The following is a 22168-nucleotide window of genomic DNA, read 5'->3' on the forward strand; positions in this document are numbered from 1 at the left end:
ACTTCCTTATTTGTATATTCTTAAGGGTTGGGATTCACAAAAACAAATACTATTTCTATATTACCTTTTTCTGCTTGTAAAAACTGTATAAAAGCAATAAACGCTGCCCAGGCAGTTAGACATCTTGGCACCCTGCAAAATGATTGGTCTTTGAACTCCATCAGGCAAAGTGGCATATACATTTAGAATTGCCCCGTTGAACTCTGACATTTGAGGATGCCAGTTTAATCTCATCCCTTTCTCACCACCTGGATCAATTCAAAATCAAAATGGAAGAGAAGATGCTGTCAACACTTTAAATGAAGATTCAGCTACACTCTCCTTGCCACCCAAGAACTGATCGTGGCTAGAAATGTGTCCTATCATAGAACAAAAATATGGTTTTAATTTATCTAATGAAGAATTCAGTGAGTTTGATATAATGGTAACAAAATGCAGCAAAGCTCTTGATACCCCAACTAAAATACTACTGGATAGATAAATGTTTATGGAAATTCTCTGTCAACCAGATCATGATTGTCCCAAAGGTGTTTTCAAAAAGCAACTGCACCTCCAGAGTACAAACAACCAGATGACTTCAACAAATATGAATCCTTCCATTGCCCACCATTCAGTCAGAATTGCAGAAGCTTTATTGAAAGAAAGAAATGGCTTTCAAGATCCAACATTAATTTTATTTGCATGCAAGCAAACAGTGATATGGTATTGTAGCTGGGTGCTGTGACTTGGATCAAAATGATGAGAGAGAAGACAGTCAATCACTTGCAATGCTTGAGGTTTCTGCTACCTCCGTTATGCACCTCCAATCTGGACTGTTTCAAGAGGTATCACCTGGGGGAACAGTTACCTCGTAGTACCACATTATGCACAAACACATCCTTTATTGTCAAGTTACTATTTAGCTATAATTAACGGACTTTGAGAATGTATAACAAAAGTATATTTGTAGGTGAGGAAACTTGTATCAACCATTAACAGCAGAAAAATTGCACATCATTGAGTGCTGTGTCATCACCAATGCCCTGAGAATCCTCCACCTTTGTTCTCATCCCACAAATGCCACCTAACCGGCAGTGTTTGCTCCATGGACCCCATGCACCCCAGCTCAAGCCATGGCCCATCAGTCTAGGACCATCACTGCAGGTGAACTGGATGTTGTTAGCTGCTGTATCATCACCCAGTAGTTGCTTTCGTTCCACTCTCAGGGAAAAAGAAACCAGGAAGCCTCCAGGGCAGCGTTGTTTTCTGGTCCAGGTTCCCCACCTTCCAAAAAAGACAAAGATAGATAAGCACAACTTTAGTATGTAAATTAAACACATGTTACCAGTCCAAGATATTCAATCATAATGGCTAAACTCCTGGGTTAGGAATCAAGTTGAAGTCTACTTTTGGCTATATTATGTCAATAATTCAATTTAACTCTTTGAGCTATTGTAGAAAAAATTGGGAATAAAATTTGGCTATTGCCATAAAACCCTAGGAAAAATTGGATAAAAAATGCTTCCCTTGATCTCTTTCCCAAGACTTCTCCTAATCCATGTCATGTTCAGAATCCATTACAACAGGGACTTCTCATGCCACAAATTGTCTTGCACTATTGTAAGAAATCCTGCATTAGGAATCAAGTTGAAGTCTACTTTTGGCTATGAAAATTCATTAAAATATTATGTCAATAATTCAATTTAACTCTTTGACCTATTGTAGAAAAAAAATTGGGAAAAGGGGTCTTGTGGCTGCTGCCATAAACCCCAAGGAAAAATGGGATAAAAAATATTTCCCTTGATCTCTTTCCCATGACTTCTCCTAATCCATGTCATGTTCAAAACCCATTACAACAGGGAGTTCTCATTCCACAAGTTGTCTTGCACTATTGTAAGAACTGTTTCCCCTCAAAATAAGACCTCTTCCTTTTATTGCCCACCAGTGAAGAGGTGAGTCATTATTTAACTAGAAAATCCACTGTGGAAATCCAGTGCCTCTTTTTTGTTAGTGGAAATCTGGGGTTACCTTTTTACATTAAATATGGCATTCCACAGGAAAATAGAATTCTCCCTCGGGCTGTTATGTCGCTTTTCCTCATGGTTTTCTTTGGGGAGAGAGGATTTTGCAATAAATAAATTTGGAACATCTCAGATGTCCAATGCTCCCCTAATCCTGATTTGAGGCACTTTGATTGCTGAGACCTTCATTTGCAATTAACGTAATTAGATAACTGGATAAGCAGGCAAAAGGTATTGCAAATCATAGTTACCATCATTCTTTAATCCGGTAACAAAAATATTCCCTAGCATGGTGACTGAAGAGCCTGGCATTTCATTTTGAAAAACTGTGCCCTCGATTGGCTCATCATCCTGGAAGCGTAGACTCCGGGTTTCTGTCAGATCTCGAGAGTAAGACCGGGAGGCTGGCAGATGCAGCATCAGCGAAAATGGAGGCAACCATACACGTGACACAGACCCTGGCATGGAGTGACATCAGTGGGAATAGAAACAATCACAATGCCCAATACTCAAGGCTAGTCCTGCTGATGTGTCAGGCTCTGGGCAGGCGGCATACACAGATGAGCTCCCAGAGACCGACACAACCTCTTTAACACTTTCTTTTGCTCAGTCTTTCTAAACAGCAATGGATCATGCCCAATATTTTATAGTCGAACCACAGACAATTACAATGATCGAATACATATCGACTTTACAGAAGATAACATCGAAAAACATTACAACAATCTAAAACCATCTCCATCTATTGGACCCAATGAACTATGTGCCTACTTCTTAAAAAAGCTTCCCACTGCCATAGCAGAACCTCTAAGCATAATCTTTGAAAAATTGTTCAGGACCAACTCCTTGCTAAACCTATGGTCACTAACCAAGGTCATCCCCATCTTCAAAAAGGGAGACCCCAGCGCAGTTGAAACTTACAGACCAATCTCTTTATGTTGCATCACCTGCAAAGTCACGGAATCAATTATTAACCAATCCATTACCCTCCACTTACCCTCCACAAATGTTCTGTCTTACATATTGGCAAAAAAAAATCAGAAAATAAAATACAAGCTGAACGGACATGACCTTGTAGATGACCCCCACTCTGTCAAGGACCTTGGAGTACTAATCTCTCATGATTTAAGTGCTACAGTCCACTGTAACTACATAGCCAAAAAGGCATTAAGAGTTGTTTTCCTAATTCTGTATAGCTTTTTCTCTGGTAATATTGTACTACTAACTAGAGCATACAAAACATTTGCTAGACCAATTCTCAAATACAGTTCATCTGTCTGGAACCCTCATTGCATGTCAAACATTAATACTATCGAGAGAGTCCAGAGATATTTCACAAGAAGAGTCCTCCACTCCTCAGATTGCAGAAAATACAACTTCAACAACAGAGTGGTCAATGTCTGGAGTTCTCCAAACCCCAAAAACTTTAACATTAGACTGTCTACTGTCTACTGTCTACTGTTAACCTCACCCTATTCCAAGAAGTCTGTAAGGGGCATGTATAAGTGCACCAAAGTGCCTACTTTTCCTGTCCTAATGTTTCTTTTTATTCGTATCCATTTCATGTATTTATAATCATGTTTATTCTTTACCTGTTATCTAATACATGCTTGACAATAAAATAAATAAATAAAAATGAAATAAATAACCACCAAATCCTACTCCTGGCTGGCCCTTCCCATCCCACACCTGCCAGGAGTCCCCATGCAGCCCATTTTGGATGCAGGTAAGTGCAGGGCATCCATGAAGACTTGGAGAGGGCAAAAACTGGACCTCCTAGAAGTTTGGTAAGGCTGGAAATGAGCCCGTTTCTGGCTTCCAAAGAGCCCCCAGAGCCCGGGGAGGACACTTTCACCCTCCCGTAGGCTCAAAGAAAGCCTTCAGAGCCCAAGAAGGGCAAAAACTCCCCCGGTGGTGCATGAGGCTAACTAGGCCATGCTCACCATGGCCACAACTACCCAGAAATTGGGCAGAGAATCCTTTGCTAAAAATTTTAAAGACCACACCTGATAACAACCACATTCCTATCCTTCATAAACAACTCTTGCACACAGAGCTCAGCACTGCAGTCCATGTCTCTTCACAAAGAGTTATAAGAAGGGCAAATAGATTCATAAACAGTACAACTGTACAACAAGAGAAGTGGGTGACTAAAGTCGACAACGGGCCTTAAGGCAATGAATGCATATCACGGAAGAACAATGGAAGGCGGCAAAAGAGATACACTTACAATGGCCCACAAACTAGTTGCTACAACACTGCACCACTCAGGGACACAAAAATCTCTGATCACCTGTTCATTCAGAGAGGCCATTCAACAACCCTTTCAGTGCTTTTCCCTTTTGTAATCAGCAAAGTTGATTTTCAGGATTGGGTAGCATTGAACTAACCAGTAGACATCTCCTCTCCCATTCTTCATGACAAGAAAATGCTATATGATAAAAAAAAAAAAAGTCAGTTACTCACGATCCAACTTTAGACTCAATTGTTGTGCCATCGGTACAGTACAAGCGGATTCCATTCAAAGCTGTATCGTCCTTTGCCCCTTGCTTTTCTTCCACCTAAGAAAATATGACCCTGATAAAGTTCTAGATCAGCCTTTCTCCCCTTGCAGTCCTTCAGATTTCAATTCTCAGAAATGCCAACATTTACCCATAAATATTGGACAATGCGTTGGATCAAGATTAGATCGTCCACACAATATTACACACAAAACTCAATACCTTTCTTTCATTAGAGAATCAAAGAAGATTAAGCATCAATCTAATTCTTTATTGCCTTTCTTGAAAGATAAGCTGAAAAATTTCAAGAGAAGATTCCAAAGTTAAGGAGCATCTGAAAAATAAACTTTTACCTTCAGGGAGAAGCCATGAGCAAAGCCATAAGAGCAAAATGAAGCTGGACCCCATTCACCCCAGGAACCCCCATTTGGCACACTGAGCACGGAAGAAGACATTTGTGATTCGGTATTCCACATGCAGCAGGATATAGTCAAGAGAAGAGTGGTGCTGGCAGAGAGATCCATGGAAACCACTCTGCTTTTTGAAACAGAAAAGTCTTCAGATATTGCAACGTCCTAGAAATTGGAAACCAATCATAAAGTATCAGCAGTACCACCCTCATGAAAACATGCTTTTCAGTTCTTTTATTTTGTACCTTTGCATCAGCCGTAATTCCAGGGAACTGTCTGGATTTGATCCTCAGTTTTAACCAATACAACCAATTGCTTGAAATGACTTTTATTGACTGTTTCCTAGTATGATTCGATTGCTTATTGTACTCAATGACTATTATTAAGTGTTGTACCTTATGATTCTTGACTCTTGATGAATGTATCTTTTCTTTTATGTACAATGAGGGCATTTGCACCAAGACAAATTTCTTCTATGTCCAAACACAGTTGGCCAATAAAGAATTCTATTCTATTCTGTTCTACACCAAGCTGGCCTCTACCATCAACAACTTAGAGGATTTATGGCTTATAGCAAAAAACAGAGAGTGACATGGACAATGAATTCAAATACATAATTTTCATAATCTTGCACAAACTTTAATTCCTATAAAATTAGTCTAACTCAACAAGGTATGTTGAGAAACCATTTGCCTAATTTCCATAATTTCTTGCAAGTCAAAATGCATTTCGTCCTTGTATTAATGGAGGGAATTTATATCTAATATTAATTTATAACATACAACAAAACATAGTATTAATCATAAACACTACAATCAAAAAGTCGTAAACACATAATCACTGGGTGATTTTGAGACAGTGAGTCCCACTCACCTCAAAATTCTTACCAAGACTATTGAAAAAAAATGGGGAAAGGAATATTAGGTAAGCCATTGGGAGCTCCTAAAGGAAGAAGTAGAACTAAATAAAAAATCTGCCTGGCCCTTTAACTGAGTATATCCTGCTTTTTGACTCTATGAAAATGCCAGTTTGCCACCTGAGGCATGGGTTGTATTAGGATTAGTCTTCCCCACAAGACCATCACATTGCACACAGGGAAGATTGCCAAGCCAGCCATTTTGGAAGTGTGCCCATTAAATGTTTTCAACATTCCAAATTGGCTCATGCACCAAAAGATTGTCTCTTGGTCCCTTAATGTTTTTTTTTATCCTTTCTTACTCTGTAGCTTTGGTCTTTCCCATTCTATAGACTCTTTTGCTTTTGCTCTGCCTTAATTTCTCAGTCTCTCCCTCCTTCTGAAATGTGAAGGCATCTCTCACTTCAATGTCCACCCTAACACTACAGTTATCCATATTCCACTCAGGGTGGAAACTAACAAAGGAGAGAAGCAACCTGGAATTAAGGAGAAATTTCCTGACAGTTAGAACAATGAATCAGTGGAAAAACTTACCTCCAGATGCTCCAACACTGAAAGTTTTTAAGAAGAGATTGGATAACTATTTGTCTGAAAGGGTATAGGGTCTCCTGCTTAAGCAGGGGATTGGACTAGAAAATCTTCAAGCTCCCTTCCAACTCTATTATTCTATTCTAGTCATTCTTTCTATTCTTCCGAACAGTTAGATGTATGTAATTCTGACTCAATGACCCTGGCCTCCTTTCCCTGCTATTTGCAGGTCCACTTACCGTCTTCCTGCAGGTAATTTTCCTACAGCCAGAATGGGAAAGACTTTAAATGGAACAACTGTTTGTAGGCAGGACAGAAGTAGGCGCAGGGTCATTAAACCTGACCCTTCACTGGATGGAGCCAGGAAATAAAAAATGATTGTGGTTGCTATCTGAAAATAAGATCTAGTTTATTTGCATTTTGCTCTAGTCCACTGAATGCTTAGCTGATGGTTGGTTTAATTAGGTTTATTAAGATGCTGACCTATTAAAAAAACACTGTAAAAAACAGGCCTTTCGGTAGCCATTGGCTACCAAAAGGTAAACCCATAGTAATCATGGAAGTGGTGGTGGTGGTGGTGGTAGTGGTGGTGATAGTCATGGTAGTGATGGTGATGATGATGATGATGATGATGATGATGATGATGATGAAGATGGAGGAGGAAGACAAGGAGAAGGAGAAGGAAGAAGAAGGAAGGAGGAGGAGAGGAGGAAGAGGAGGAGGAGGGAGGGGAGGGGAGGAGGAGGAGGAGGAGGAGGAGGAGGAGGAGGAGGAGGAGGAGGAGGAGGAGGAGGAGGAGGAGGGAGGAGGAGGGGGAGGAGGAGGAGGAGGAGGAAGAATAGGATTGAGGCCTCTATTTGTGAAAGAGAACCTAGAGATATTTTGTTGTCTCTTCTGAGTTAGAACTCAGACTATTAATTTCATTCACTTAATGGTGCCTAATGTGATCACACAGAGAGATTGTATATATTTCCTCCCTTGAAATGACAGAAAATCAACATGCTAATTTTTAATAATTACAGTCAGAAGAGACTTGGGAATCTCACAAATAATGGGGAGGGGGGCATGAATTGCTTACTTCTGCAGTAAGCCATAGTTTGTGTAGCAAAACAGAAGTTTACCTAGCGCTAATTCCAACAAACCATTTTATGGGTTACCACCATGTAGCTATCCAGCCATTAGAAAGAATATATTTCTTTCTTTTTACAACATTTAGTAACACACACAATATTGTGTGCGTGATATTGAGGGAAGACAAAATTATTACCCTTGTGTCCATGCTAATCACATTATTTCATGGTCATTCCAAGAACAGCTGCAGAGATGCAGCAAACTCAACAACTGTGATTGTGCGGAATGTGTTTTTTGTTTTTCTAGAAAAGATTTTTGCCCTGGAAAACTTGTACATTTTCAAAACTTTTTCCAACTCCCTTAGGCCATTAAGTTCTTAATTTTCAAAATGTACACATTTTTATTTTTTTTATATATTTATCACATATAATCTTGCCACCGTGGCCATTCAGTTCAACCATTTCTGTAATTATATATCTATGTAAGTTTTGAAATAGATTATTAAGGTGAATCTAAAACAAATGCTGAAGCTAACTGGTCAAAATATGCTTTCTAAACTGATTGATGAAACTAATTGCTGAAATGATTTCTAAAAATTAACTGTCAGAACGAACTGCTGAACTATATCACAGTGAAATAACAATGTCCTGGAAACCTTTTCTAATCAGTTTTAGTCAATCTGCCATATACAGTGTAACTTATGACCTGAAGAGAACACATCCTAATGTCTTGTTCCAAGAATGGTTATGTTTGGATTGCATCGGCTTCTGCAGAAAACAGCCCAGCAATGGTATTAATCAAGGAGAGTAGACCATCACAAAAACATTTTGATGGCAAGGGAGGAGAGTGCAAAGTCGGTGGGTCCAGGAGTGTGTGCTGTTATTTTGTTAACAAGGGATAGGAAGGGGAAGGATATATCCTCCTTGTGATCAAGAGAGTGTCCCTTCTATCTTCGCCAACACTCCAAGGTGGCTTTGTCTCTTTAGGGCCTCCTGGCAGGCAGAATTTGGCAGAAATTCATGGAGCTCTGTGAATTCACACCGTGTTTCTGAGATGTCAGCTCCGCCTCTGAAAAGTATTTTCTTTATGATGTAAAAAAAACAAAAGCATTTGGCTTCTATAGCGTTATATTTTTTTTTCTACTATTTGTTTGGAAACTAGTTCAGTCGACAAGAGTAGTGAATGTGCAAACCAATCCTCCTAGATCTTCTTCATGCATTTTGTCTTTCTGCATTTATTTTAGATCAAAAGTCAGTCATTGGTGTACCAACCTTAGTTCATAAACTTCTATCGGCACCACTCAGCTATCCTCTCCTTATTCTCCAGACTCAAATGTCAATTTTTATCCAACATTTTTTAACAGCGGATACCAAACAATCCCCCCACCCCCAAATACCAAGGATATTGTATTTGTTTCAGACGATTCCAATTAAAGTAGGGAAAGAATATTTTGAGGGGTTAAATAAAATAATGTTGAAAAATATATGGCAGGGAAAGAAGGCAAGAATTAAATTAAAATTGTTACAGGATACGAGAATGAGAGGAGGTTTTGGGCTACCCAATTGGGAATTATACTTCCAGACAGTAACACTGATGTGGGTGAAAGAATGGATTGTTTTGAGAAATACTAGATTGTTAACACTGGAAGACCATGATTTAGAATTGGGGTGGCATGCATTTATATGGTATAAGAAAAGCAAAGCACATGGGTATTTTAGGAGACATTATATTCGAGATGCTTTATTGTTAACATGGGAGAAAATAAGGAAATAACATTATATGACAATACCAGTCTCGTTATCAACTATAGAGGCATTTGTGTATCCAATTGTTTTTAAAATGGAACACATAGTTAGATATGGTGAAATTTTAAATGAAAAGGGTGAACTTAAAACAAAGCAAGAATTAGATGAACAAGAGATAAAGATGAATTGGTATTCATATGTGCAAATACATTCAAGATATGATAAAGACAGTAAGACAGAAGGGTTTTACAAAGAACTTGCAGAATTAGATAAAATCTTAACAGGTACTGAGGAGAGGATGATTAAAAAATTATATAGTTATTTACTAGGAGTGAAATTAGAAGAAGAACAAGTTAAAGAAACAATGATTGCTTGGGGGAAAATTTTGGATATGGGATAGACCTAGAAAAATGGCAGAAACTATGGAATAGAAACTATAGGCTAGCAATGTCGACAGCATATAAAGAGAGTTTGTACAAGATGTTTTACAGGTGGCATTTACCCCCAGCAAGAATAGCAAGGATGTTCAAGGATAAATCGACAAAGTGTTAGAAATGTCGTCAGACTCCTAGATCATACTCCCATATGTGGTGGACGTGTGCGGAAGCTAAAAGATACTGGACTAAAATACACCCATGGCTGGAAAAAATGACAAAACAGCATATAGATTTGAAACCAGAGATATTTTTATTGGGAATTTTACCTGAAGGTTACAGAGAATTGACATATTTGATTATTAATGTTTTAACTGCAGCTAGAATTGTATTTGCTCAAAATTGGAAAATGAGAAAATTCCGATAGAGGAGGGGGTGATTAAGAAAATAATGGAATGTGTAGAAATGAGTAGATTAACATTAGCAATTAGAAAGCAAGAAGAAAAAGTGTACTTTAAGATATGGGATTTATTTTACCAAAGGTTAGATAGAAAAGTAGGAAACTGTAATATAATACAATAGCAATGATATGTTATAATTGATTATTTTGAAATGAACTATAATATGAATTAAAATGAGTAAGAACTGAGATCTGCTTTAAAGGATAATGTGGATTTGAAATTAAAGTCTAATGATGATGTAATAATAATATAATATGACATGGAAAGTTGATTAATGTAATATGAATGTAAACTTAAATTTAAGAGGAAAAGACTGTAGATATTGTGCACAAGAAATATGTACCATCTGACACACTGTATAATTGAAAAAAGGTTTTATTTGTTGTTTTATGTTTATGTTTGTCTATGTTTGTTGTTAAAAATAAAAAACTTTTTATAAAAAAAAATGTTTTCTCCCATGGATTTCTCCATTGGAGTCAACGGCCCAATTAAATATGTGTGGGAGAATCTTTGGGTTTATACTTCAATCATTGGTTTTTAATATCTTGAATGAAAATACCTGACCTTTAGCCTAGATGTTCGGAAAAAACTATCAAAACAATTATTTGCCAGATTCAGGAAACAGCTGTCTGGATACTTCACATCAGATTATCCTTGCAAATTACTTGGCGAAGGGTCAGCCTTTCAAGGGCAGCTGGATCATCAAACAGGCACTACCTGAATTTGATATGTTTTATTGAAATAGACTATAGTAACAGAAATTTGATAAGGTAACAGCATTTTCCACCCTCTTCAACCAGAAGAATTAAAAGTGGGCATCCTTTAGCTTATTCCCCATGCTTTCTTATTAACCCAGACTGGGCTCACATTTTGTTAAAGGTCATCAAATGTTTTCTCCAAGGTCATCTCTGTACAGGTAAGTGGATAGAACATTTATATTTCTTCCACATTAAAAGATAGAAGGAAGATTATGACTGCAAAGAGTTCATTTAAGTAGACAAGTGAAAGGGCTAGAATTAAAATCTCCCCACTGAATAATTTCCATAGGACCGTGATTTCTCCCTGACATATATTTACCACCATGGCAGGAGGATCACCTGAAAACACCTGTAAGAAAGGATTTAATACTGCTTGTATTAGAGAATCTTACAGGGAGGACAACATCTACAGCCTCTTAGTCACAAAACTCAAACTTGTGACCAATGCTAGCAGTATTCAAAGAGGGTATTTAGCCATGGCTTCATTTACCACACCATCAAATAAGTTGGGTTGTCTGGGTTAATTTCCATTGAGTTTAAAGCATGGTTTTTAAGCCATAGTGGTCTGCTTCACATATCTTTCTAGGGCTTAAAGCAGAATGTAAAATGGGAGAAGAAAAAATGAAATAATGGGATAAATTAAATCTATGTAGTGTACAGAAACATATTTCACTCTCCTGGGTCTCTCCTTTAATCGTTCAGAAATGATGACTCTAATCTTCTTGTCAGATTATGAAATCCAAACATATAAACCTGGGAGAAAAAGGAGTGACAACATTGGAATACCTGGATTTCCAATCTGATGAATATAAATGACAACATCTGAGCCATTGCTCTTTCTATTCCCAGGTTTCTCCTTGTTTCTCTGAGACTGGCACTGGAAATAGTAATTATCCCCATAAATTTGCCAGGGACAGAGTGGCATATACATATAGAATTGCCCTGTTGAACTCTGACTTTTAAGGGTGCCAGTTTAACCTCATCTCTTTCTTAGCACCTTGATCAATTCAAAACAAAAATGGAAGAAAAGATGCTGTCAACACTTTAAATGACGATTCAGCCACACTATCATTGCCACCCAAGAACTGATCCTAGTTAGAAATGTGCCCTATCATAGAACAAAAACATGGTTTTAATTTATCTAACGAACAATTGAGTGAATTTGACAACGTGGTAACAAAATGCAGCAAAGGTAAACCCAGCGAAAATACTACTGGATCGATATGGAGATTATAAGTCATCTAGGTCATGATTGTCCCAAAGGTGTTTTCAAAAAGCAACTGGACCGTCAGAGTACAAACAACCAGATGACTTCAAAGAATATGAATTCCATTGCCCACCATTCAGTCAGAATTGCAGAAGCTTATTGAAAGAAAGAAATGGATTTGAAGATGCAACAATAATTTTATTTGCATGCAAGCAAGCAGTTATATGGTATTATAGCTCAGTGCTGTGACTTGGATCAAAATGATGAGAGGGAAGACAGTCACTTGCAATGCTTGAGGCTTATGCCCCTCCAATCTGGATTGTTTATGCACAAACACACCCTTTATTATAATATTACTATTTAACTATAATTAACAATCTTTGAGAATGCATAGCAAAAGTATATTTGTAGGTGACAAAACCTATATCAACCATTAACAGCAATAAAAATGCACATTATTGAGTGCTGTATCATCACCAGTACCCTGTTTGTCCTCCACCCTTGTTCTCATCCCAAATATGCCACCTGACAGGCAGCGTAGGCTCCATGGACCCCAGTCACCCCAGCTCAAGCCAAGGCCCATCAGGACAGCACCATCACTGCAGGTGAACTGGATGTTGTTAGCTGCTGTATCATCACCCATTTGTTGACTTGGTTCCACTCTTAGAGAAAAAGAAACCAAGTAACCTGTGAGGCAGGATTGTACTCTAGTCCATGTTCCCCACCTGCCAAAAAAGACAAAGATGGATAAGCATCACTTTAGTATGTAAATTAAACACATGCACCAGTCTAAGAGATTCAGACATAATGGCTAAAATCCTGGATTATAAATCAAGTTAAAGTCTACTTTTAGCTATCAAAATTCATTAAATAATTATCTCAATAATTGAATTCTTTGAGCTAATGTAGGAAAAAAAGTTGGAATGGGGGGCTTGTCACTGCTAGCATGAACCCCTAGGAAAAACGGGATAAAGAATACTTCGCTTGATCTCTTTCCCAAGATTTCTCCTAATCGATGTCATGTTCAGAATCCATTACAACAGGGATTTCTCATTCCACAAATTGTCTTGCACTATTATAAGAATCATTTCCCCTCAAAATAAGACCTCTTCCTTTTATTACCCACCAGTGAAGAGGTGAGTCATTATTTAACTAGAAATCCACTATGGAAATCCAGTGCCTCATTTTCTTAGTGGAATTCTGGGGTTACCTCTTGACATTAAATACGATGTTCCACAGGAAAAAATAAATGAATTAACCACTAGTCATCTCCTCTCCCATTCTTCATGACAAGAAAATGTTATATGATTAAAAAAAAAAAAGTCAGTTACTCACGGTCCAACTGTAGACTCAATTGTTGTGCCATCGGTACAGTACAAGCGGATTCTGTTCAAAGCTGTATTGTCCTTTGCCCCTTGCTTTTCTTCCACCTAAGAGAATATGACCCTGATAAAGTTCTAGATCAGACTTTTTCCCCTTGCTGTCTTTCATATTTCGATTCTCAGAAATGCCAACGTTTACCCTTAAATATTGGAAAATGCATTTGGATCAAGATTAGATTGTCCATAAAATATTCCACACCAAACTCAATGCCTTTCTTTCATTAGAGAATCAAAGAGAGTTAAGCACCAACGCAATTACTTTTTGATTGCCTTTCTTGACAGATAAGCTGAAGAATAATTTCAAGACAAGATTCAGAAGTTAAGCAGCACCTGAAAAATAATGTTTACCTTGAGGGAGAAGCCATTAGCATAGCCTTTATTGCAAAATTCCTTTTGGCCCCATTTATCCCAGTAACCCGCATTTAGCACATTGAGCTCATATGAATACTTTCGGGCTTCGGTATTCCACAGGCAGCAGGAGATAGTCAAGAGAAGAGTGGTGCTGGCAGAGAAATCCATAGAAACCAGTTTCCTTCCTGAAACAGAAAAGTCTTCAGATATTGCAACGTCCTAGAAACCGGAAACCAATCATAAAGTATCCGCAGTACCACCCTTATGAAAACATGCTTTTCAGTTCTTTTATTTTGTACCTTTGCATCAGCCGTAATTCTAGGGAACTGTCTGGATTTGATTTTCAGTTTTCTTGGTAAGATTTCAGAAATGGTTTTTTCACTGCCTCCTTCTTCCTAGAGCTTAGATAGAGGGACTGGCCCAGTTGGCTTTGGACCTAAGTACACAGTCCCCATCCTGATCTCTTAACCAATAGAACCAATTGCTTCTAACTATTTTTATTGACTGTTTCCTACTATGATTCAATTGCTTATTGTACCCTATGACTATTATTAAGTGTTCTACCTTATGATTCCTGACTCTTGATCAATGTATCTTTTCTTTTATGTGCCAAGATAGAGCATTTGCACCAAGACAAATTCCTTCTGTGTCCAAACACAGTTGCCCAATAAAGAATTATATTCTATTCTACACCAAACTGGCCTCTACGATCAACAGCTTAGAGGATTCACGGCTTATAGCAAAAAACAGAGAGTGACGTGGACAGTGAACTCAAGTACATGATTTTTAGAATCTTGCACAAACTTCAATTCCAATAAAATTAGTTTGAGTCAACTAGGTATGTTGAGAAACCATTTGCATATTTTGCATAATTTTTTTCAAGTCAAAATGCATTTTGTCCTTGTATTAATGGAGGGAAGTTATATCTAACATTAATTTATAACATGTAACATATAACAAAACATAGTATTAATCTTAAACACTACAATCAAAAAGTTTTAAACACATAATCACTGGGTGATTTTTAGGCAGTGAGTCCTTCTCACCTCAAAATTCTTGCCAAGACTTTTGAAAAAAAATGAGGAAAGGGATATTAGGTAAGCCATTAGAAGCTCCTAAAGGAAGAAGTAGAGCTAAATAAATAATCTGCCTGGCCCTTTAACTGAGTAAATCCTGTTTTTCGACTCTATGAAAATGCCTAGAAATCCCAAAAGGCCAGTTTGCCATCTGAGGCATGGGTTGTATTAGGATTAGTCTTGTCCACAAGACCATCACTTTGCACATAGGGGAGATGCATGACAGAAGTAGGCGCAGGGTCATTAAACCTGAGCTCCTTCTGTATCCTCACTGGATGGAGCCAGGAAATAAAAAATGATTGTGGTTGCTATCTGAAAATAAGATCTAGTTTATTTGCATTTTGCTCTAGTCCACTGAATGCTTAGCTGATGGTTGGTTTAATTAGGTTTATTAAGATGCTGACCTATTAAAAAAACACTATAAAAACAGGCCTTTCGGTAGCCATGGGCCACAATTTAACATCAGGAAGGGGGGAGACAAACCCTATATTGAACATGGTAGTGGTAGTGGTGGTGGTGGTGGTGATGATGATGATGATGATGATGATGATGATGATGATGATGATGATAGAGGAGGAGGAGGAGGAGGAGGAGGAGGAGGAGAAGAAGAAGAAGAAGAAGAAGAAGAAGAAGAAGAAGAAGAAGAAGAAGAAGAAGAAGAAGAAGAAGAAGAAGAAGAAGAAGAAGAAGAAGAAGAAGAAGAAGAAGAAGAAGAAGAAGAAGAAGAAGAAGAAGAAGAAGAAGAAGAAGAAGAAGAAGAAGAAGAAGAAGAAGAAGAAGAAGAAGAAGAAGAAGAAGAAGAAGAAGAAGAAATCGAATTAAGGCCACTATTTTCAAAAAGAACCTAGGGATATTTTTTAAAAGTATTGTCTATTTAAGATGTTTATTGTTTGGTGTATTGTGATAACTCAGACTATTAATTTCACTCACTAAATTGTGCATCATGTGACCACACAGAGAGATTTTATATTTTAAAGTTTATTTATTTTATTTATTTATTTATTTTGACAAACATGTAAAGTTATTAATATAAACATGATTATGAATACATGAAATGGATCTGAATAAAAGGGAACATTAGGACAGGGACGCTAGGCACATTTGTGTGTATATGCACATCCCTTACAGACTTCTTAGGAATAGGATGAGTTTATCAGTAGACAGTCTAACATTAATGTATTTGGGGTTTGGGAAAGAAAACGTAGAGTCAGGTAGTGTATTCCAGACATTGACCACTCTGTTGCTGAAATCATATTTTCTGCAATCGAGTTTGGCACAGTTTACCTTGAGTTTGTATCTACTGTGTGCTCATGTATTGTTGTGGTTAAAGGTGAAGTAGTCATTGAAAGAACATTGCAATAGATAATTGTATATACTACACTTAGTTCAGACCGAAGACAGCATAGTTCTAAGTTGTCTAAGCCTAAAATTTCAAGTCTGGTGGCATAAGGTATTCTGTCGCAAGTAGAGTAGAGGATACTTCTCATGAAATATCTCCGGACACTCTTGACTGTATTCATATCCAATATACGATGCGGGTTCCAGACAGATGTGCTGTATTTGAGAATTGGTCTAGCAAATGTTTTGTATGCTCTGGTTAGTAATACAATATTAACGGAGAAAAAGCTACACAGGATTAGTCTAATAACTCTTAATGCCTTTTTGGCTATGTAGCTACAGTGGACTCTAGCACTTAAATCATTAGAGATGAGTACTCCAAGGTCCTTGACAGAGTGGGGGTCATCTACAAGGTCATGTCCATTCAGCTTGTATTTTATTTTCTGATATATTTTTTTGCCAATATGTAAGACAGAACATTTGTTTGTTGAGATTTGAAGTTGCCACTTATTTGACCATTCTGACACAGAGTCAAGGTCTTTTTTAAGGGTAGCAGTATTGTCTGTGGTGTTGAATAGCTTTACATTATCAGTGAAAAGAACGCAATTTCTTTTAATATGATCACAAGGGTCATTTATGTAAAGTACAAAAAGAGTTGGTCCTAGAACGCTGCTTGGGGGACACCACTGTTGACAGGGACAGGATTTGATAGTGTGCCCCTTATTTTGACCATTTCTTGCCTGTTTGACAGGAATGGAACTATCCAATCATGCACGTGTCCAGAGATACCATAAGAATTTAGTTTTAAAAGTAGTTTGTCATGTACCACTGAATCAAAGGCTTTACAGACGTCTATGTAAATAGTGTCTATTGGTTTGCCATGATCAATTTGTGTGGTCCATATCTTTTTGCAGTGTAGGAGTTTTAGACTTCAGGATAATTTTTTTTCTGAAACTAAATTGTTTGTTAGAGAGTAAGTTGTTTCTCTCTAAGTGGATTGGTTAATAATTGATTCCATGACTTTGTAGGTGATGCAACGTAAAGAGATTGGTCTGTAATTTTCAACTACGCTGGGGTCTCCCTTATTGAAGCTAGTGACCATAGCTTGGATAAGGAGCTGGTCCTGAAAGATTTTTCAAAGATGATGCTTAGAGGTTCTGCTATCGGAGTGGAAAACATTTTTAAGAAGTAGGCACATAGTCTGTACATATATATTTCCATCCTTGAAATAACAGAACATCGGGGTGTTAATTTTAATGATTACCAGTTATTAGAAAGGCATTCTTTAGCCTCTTTCTCATGATTTCTTATTTACCAAGACTGGGTTCACATTTTTCTAATGGTCACCATATGTTTCCTCCAAGGTTATCTTTGTATAGGTGGGTAGAACATTTATATTTATTGCACATTAAACAGCTCTGGGAAATGTGAGATTGTGAATAGTTCTTTTACTTGCACAGTAAGTGGACAAGTGGAAAGGTTAGGATTAATGTCTCCCCATTGGACAATTCCCATGATGCTGTGGTTTCCCCCTGACATATCTTTACAGCCATGGCAGGAGGATCATCTGAGAACACCTGTAAGAAGGAATCTAATACTGCTTGTACTACAGGATCTTAGAGATCTATAGCCTCTTAGTCACAAAGCCCATTTTTGGATTGGACAGCATCCTGCAGCATTTTGGAAGCCGAAACGGGGTGCACTGGGAAGGGCATTTTCACTAACCCATTTTCACTAGCAGAGGCACCACGGGCCATCCTTTGCTATTTGCAAGCCTTGAATTTGACACCCCTGGGATAAATTATATCTATGTAATGTACAAAAACAGACTTCACTTCCCCGGGTCTTCTCTTTGAAAGTTCACAAATGATGGCTATAATCAGCTTGTCAGATTATCAAATCCAAATATATCAATCTGGAAGGAAAAAGGAGTGACAACATTGGAATACCTTACTTTCCAAGCTGATAAATTTAAAGGACAACATCTGAGCCATTGTTCTGTCTATTCTCAGGTTTCTCCTTGTTTCTCTTAGTCTGGCACTGGAAATAGAAATTACCCCATAAATTTGCCATGGACAAATGTAGTAGAGACATAGATCCTGTAAGGGGCGCAAGCAGCACACTGCTGTGCCTCAACACCTATATGGGCCTCAAATATCAACATGATTTCACTTAGCAGAGCTGTCCCTAGCATGTACATGATCTCACCTGCTAAGAGCATCACTTACTTACTTGTATATTATTAAGGATTGGGATTAACCAAAACAAATACTATTTCTATATTACCTTTTTCTGCTTGTAAAAACTGTATAAAAGCAATAAACGCTGCCCAGGCAGTCAGACATCTTAGCACCCTGCAAAATGACTGGTCTTTGAACTCCATCAGGCAAAGTGGCATATACATTTAGAATTGCCCTGTTGAACTCTGACATTTGAGGATGCCAGTTTAATCTCATCCCTTTCTCACCACCTGGATCAATTCAAAATCAAAATGGAAGAGAAGATGCTGTCAACACTTTAAATGAAGATTCAGACTACACTCTCCTTACCACCCAAGAACTGATCCTAGCTAGAAATGTGTCCTATCATAGAACAAAAATATGATTTTAATTTATCTAATGAAGAATTCAGTGAGTTTGATATAATGGTAACAAAATGCAGCAAAGCTCTTGATACCCCAACTAAAATACTACTGGATAGATAAATGTTTATGGAAATTCTCTGTCATCCAGGTCATGATTGTCCCAAAGGTGTTTTCAAAAAGCAACTGGACCGTCAGAGTACAAACAACCAGATGACTTCAAAGAATATGAATCCTTCCATTGCCCACTATTCAGTCGGAATTGCAGAAGCTTTATTGAAAGAAAGAAATGGCTTTCAAGATCCAACATTAATTTTATTTGCATGCAATTAAACAGTGATATGGTATTGTAGCTGGGTGCTGTGACTTGGATCAAAATGATGAGAGAGAAGACAGTCAATCACTTGCAATGCTTGAGGTTTCTGCTACCTCCATTATGCACCTCCAATCTGGACTGTTTCAAGAGGTATCACCTGGGGGAACAGTTACCTCGTAGTACCACATTATGCACAAACACATCCTTTATTGTCAAGTTACTATTTAGCTATAATTAACGGACTTTGAGAATGTATAACAAAAGTATATTTGTAGGTGAGGAAACTTGTATCAACCATTAACAGCAGAAAAATTGCACATCATTGAGTGCTGTGTCATCACCAACGCCCTGATAATCCTGCACCCTTGTTCTCATCCCACATATGCCACCTGAGAGGCACCGATGGCTCCATGGACCCCATGCACCCCAGCTCATCCCAAGGCCAATCAAGCGAGTACCATCACTGCAGGTGAACTGGATGTTGTTTGCTGCTGTATCATCACCCTTGTATGTCCTTTGTTGCACTCTCAGAGAAAAAGAAATCAAGTAACCTGTCTGGCAGAATTGTACATTGGTCCAAGTTCCCCACCTGCCAAAAAAGAGAAAGATAGATAAGCATAACTTTAGTATGTAAATTAAACACATGTCATCAGTCCAAGAGATTCAGTCATAATGGCTAAACTCCTGCGTTAGGAATCAAGTTGAAGTCTACTTTTGGCTATATTATGTCAATAATTCAGTTTAACTCTTTGAGCTATTGTAGAAAAAATTGGGAATAAAATTTGGCTATTGCCATAAAACCCTAGGAAAAATTGGATACAAAATGCTTCCCTTGATCTCTTTCCCAAGACTTCTCCTAATCCATGTCATGTTCAGAATCCATTACAACAGGGACTTCTCATGCCACAAATTGTCTTGCACTATTGTAAGAAATCCTGCATTATGAATCAAGTTGAAGTCTACTTTGGGCTATGAAAATTCATTAAAATATTATGTCAATAATTCAATTTAACTCTTTGACCTATTGTAGAAAAAAAATTGGGAAAAGGGGTCTTGTGGCTGCTGCCATAAACCCCAAGGAAAAATGGGAGAAAGAATACTTCCCTTGATCTCTTTCACAAGACTTCTCCTAATCCATGTCATGTTCAAAATCCATTACAACAGGGAGTTCTCATTCCACAAATTGTCTTGCACTATTGTACGAACTGTTTCCCCTCAAAAGAAGACCTCTTCCTTTTATTACCCACCAGTGAAGAGGTGAGTCATTATTTAACTAGAAAATCCACTATGGAAATCCAGTGCCTCATTTTCTTAGTGGAAATCTGGGGTTACCTTTTAACATTAAATACGACATTCCACAGGAAAATAGAATTGTCCCTCGGGCTGTCATGTGGCTCTTCCCCATGGTTTTCTTTGGGGAGAGAGGATTTTGCAATAAAGAAATTTGGAACATCTCAGATGTCCAGTGCTCCCCTAATCCTGATTTCTTTGATTTCTGAGACCTTCACTTGCAATGGACCTATTTAGGTAATTGGATAAATAGGTAAAAGGTATTGCAAATATTACAGTTACCATCCAGGGTAGGTAACCCCAGTAATCTGGTAAATAAATTCCCTAGCATGGTGACTGAAGAGCCTGGCATTTGATTTTGAAGGGTTATGCCCAGGATTCAAGTATATGACATTAACAACAACAACATTCCTATCCTTCATAAATAACTCTTGCACACATAGCTCAGCACTGCAGTCCATGTCTCTTCACAAAGAGAGTTATAAGAAGGGCAAATAGATTCATAAACTGCACAACAAGAGAAGTATGTGGGTGACTAATGTCCACAAGGGGCCTTGTGGGAATGAACAACGGAAGGGAGGCATATTAGGGAAGAACAACGGAAGGGAGCAAAAGTGACATATTTACACTGGCCCACAAACTAGTTGGTACAACACTGCACCACTCAGGGACACAAAAATCTCTGATCAGCTGTTCATTCAGGCAGGCCATTAAACAACCCACTCAGTTCCATCAGCAAAGTCGATTTTCAGGATTGGGTAGCATTGAACTAACCACTAGTCATCTCCTCTCCCATTCTTCATGAAAAGAGAATGCAATATGTTTAAAAAGTCAGTTACTCACGGTCCAACTTTAGACTCAATTGCTTGGCCATCAGTACAGTACAAGTGGATTCCATTCAGAGCTGTATCATCACCTATCACTTGGCGTTTTTCCACCTAAAAAAATATGACCTTGATAAAGTTCTAGATCAGCCTTTCTCCCCTCCAGATTTCAATTCACAGAAATGCCAACTTTTACTCATAAATATTGGATAATGCATTGGCTCAAGATTAGATCGGCCACACAATATTCCACACAAAACTCAATGCCTTAGAGAATCAAAGAGGTTACACATCAATGCAATTACTTCTTGATTGCCTTTCTTGAAAGATAAGCTGAAGAACTAATTTCAAGAAAAGATTCAAAAGTTAAAATAATGTTTTACCTTCAGGGAGAAGGCATTAACATAACCTTTAGTGCAATATGAAGCTGGACCCCATTCACCCAAGGAACCCCCATTTGGCACAGTGAGCACAGAAGAAACCTTTCGGGCTTCGGTATTCCACAGGCAGCAGGAGATAGTCAAGAGAAGAATGGTGCTGGCAGAGAAATCCATGGAAACCAGTTTCCTTCCTGAAACAGAAACGTCTTCAGATATTGCAACGTCCTATAAACTGGAAACCAATCATAAAGTATGCGCAGTACCACCCTCATGAAAACATGGTTTTCAGTTCTTTTATTTTGTACCTTTGCATCAGCCGTAATTCCAGGGAACTGTCTGGATTTGATCCTCAGTTTTCTTGGTAAGATTTCAGAAATGGTTTGTCACTGCCTCCTTCTGCCTAGAGCTGAGATAGAGGGACCGGCCCAGTTGGCTTTGTACCTAAGACGTGACTCAGTCCTCAGCCTGATGTCTTAACCAATACAATCAATTGTTTGTAACAATTTTTATTAACTGTTTCCTAGTATGATTCGATTGCTTATTGTACCTTATGATTCTTGACTCTTGATGAATATATCTTTTCTTTTATGTACACTGAGAGCATCTGCACCAAGACAAATTCCTTCTGTGTCCAAACACAGTTGGCCAATAAAGAATCA

At 38.0% G+C, this 22168-nt stretch overlaps 3 protein-coding genes across 3 annotated transcripts; all 3 read right to left on the reverse strand.

Moving 5' to 3' along the window:
- Positions 1-971: 971 nt before the first annotated feature.
- LOC148130382 (vitelline membrane outer layer protein 1-like) lies at positions 972-5028 on the reverse strand. Its single transcript, XM_087967676.1, has 3 exons — positions 4855-5028; positions 4467-4561; positions 972-1263 (listed from the first exon to the last, which is right to left on the reverse strand). Exons 1-3 carry the CDS (start codon positions 5023-5025, stop codon positions 972-974), a joined length of 558 nt encoding a protein of 185 aa, XP_087823802.1. The 5' UTR covers positions 5026-5028.
- Positions 5029-12404: 7376 nt separating this feature from the next.
- On the reverse strand, positions 12405-13875 carry LOC113430350 (vitelline membrane outer layer protein 1-like). Its single transcript, XM_026692798.2, has 3 exons — positions 13702-13875; positions 13307-13401; positions 12405-12696 (listed from the first exon to the last, which is right to left on the reverse strand). The coding sequence occupies exons 1-3, from the start codon at positions 13870-13872 to the stop codon at positions 12405-12407; spliced, it is 558 nt and encodes a 185-aa protein (XP_026548583.1). The 5' UTR covers positions 13873-13875.
- A 5437-nt stretch (positions 13876-19312) lies between these two features.
- On the reverse strand, positions 19313-21865 carry LOC148130383 (vitelline membrane outer layer protein 1-like). The gene is made up of 3 exons (XM_087966217.1): positions 21513-21865; positions 21149-21243; positions 19313-19604 (listed from the first exon to the last, which is right to left on the reverse strand). Exons 1-3 carry the CDS (start codon positions 21681-21683, stop codon positions 19313-19315), a joined length of 558 nt encoding a protein of 185 aa, XP_087822343.1. The 5' UTR covers positions 21684-21865.
- Between the last annotated feature and the right edge of the window lie 303 nt (positions 21866-22168).

Source organism: Notechis scutatus, chromosome 5, assembly GCF_049901735.1.
Source record: "Notechis scutatus isolate UNSWTSFEM ecotype Mainland chromosome 5, rNotScu1.2, whole genome shotgun sequence".
NCBI lineage: Eukaryota > Metazoa > Chordata > Lepidosauria > Squamata > Elapidae > Notechis > Notechis scutatus.

Coding starts and splice junctions, on each gene's coding strand:
- LOC148130382 (XM_087967676.1), bottom strand. CDS start 5,025: ATGGATCTCTCTGCCAGCACCACTCTTCTCTTGACTATATCCTGCTGC. Junction 4,562..4,854: donor CTCATGGCTTCTCCCTGAAG/GTAAAAGTTTAT, acceptor ATATTTTCTTAG/GTGGAAGAAAAGCAAGGGGC. Junction 1,264..4,466: donor ATTGAGTCTAAAGTTGGATC/GTGAGTAACTGA, acceptor CTTTTTTGGAAG/GTGGGGAACCTGGACCAGAA.
- LOC113430350 (XM_026692798.2), bottom strand. CDS start 13,872: ATGGATTTCTCTGCCAGCACCACTCTTCTCTTGACTATCTCCTGCTGC. Junction 13,402..13,701: donor CTAATGGCTTCTCCCTCAAG/GTAAACATTATT, acceptor ATATTCTCTTAG/GTGGAAGAAAAGCAAGGGGC. Junction 12,697..13,306: donor ATTGAGTCTACAGTTGGACC/GTGAGTAACTGA, acceptor CTTTTTTGGCAG/GTGGGGAACATGGACTAGAG.
- LOC148130383 (XM_087966217.1), bottom strand. CDS start 21,683: ATGGATTTCTCTGCCAGCACCATTCTTCTCTTGACTATCTCCTGCTGC. Junction 21,244..21,512: donor TTAATGCCTTCTCCCTGAAG/GTAAAACATTAT, acceptor ATATTTTTTTAG/GTGGAAAAACGCCAAGTGAT. Junction 19,605..21,148: donor ATTGAGTCTAAAGTTGGACC/GTGAGTAACTGA, acceptor CTTTTTTGGCAG/GTGGGGAACTTGGACCAATG.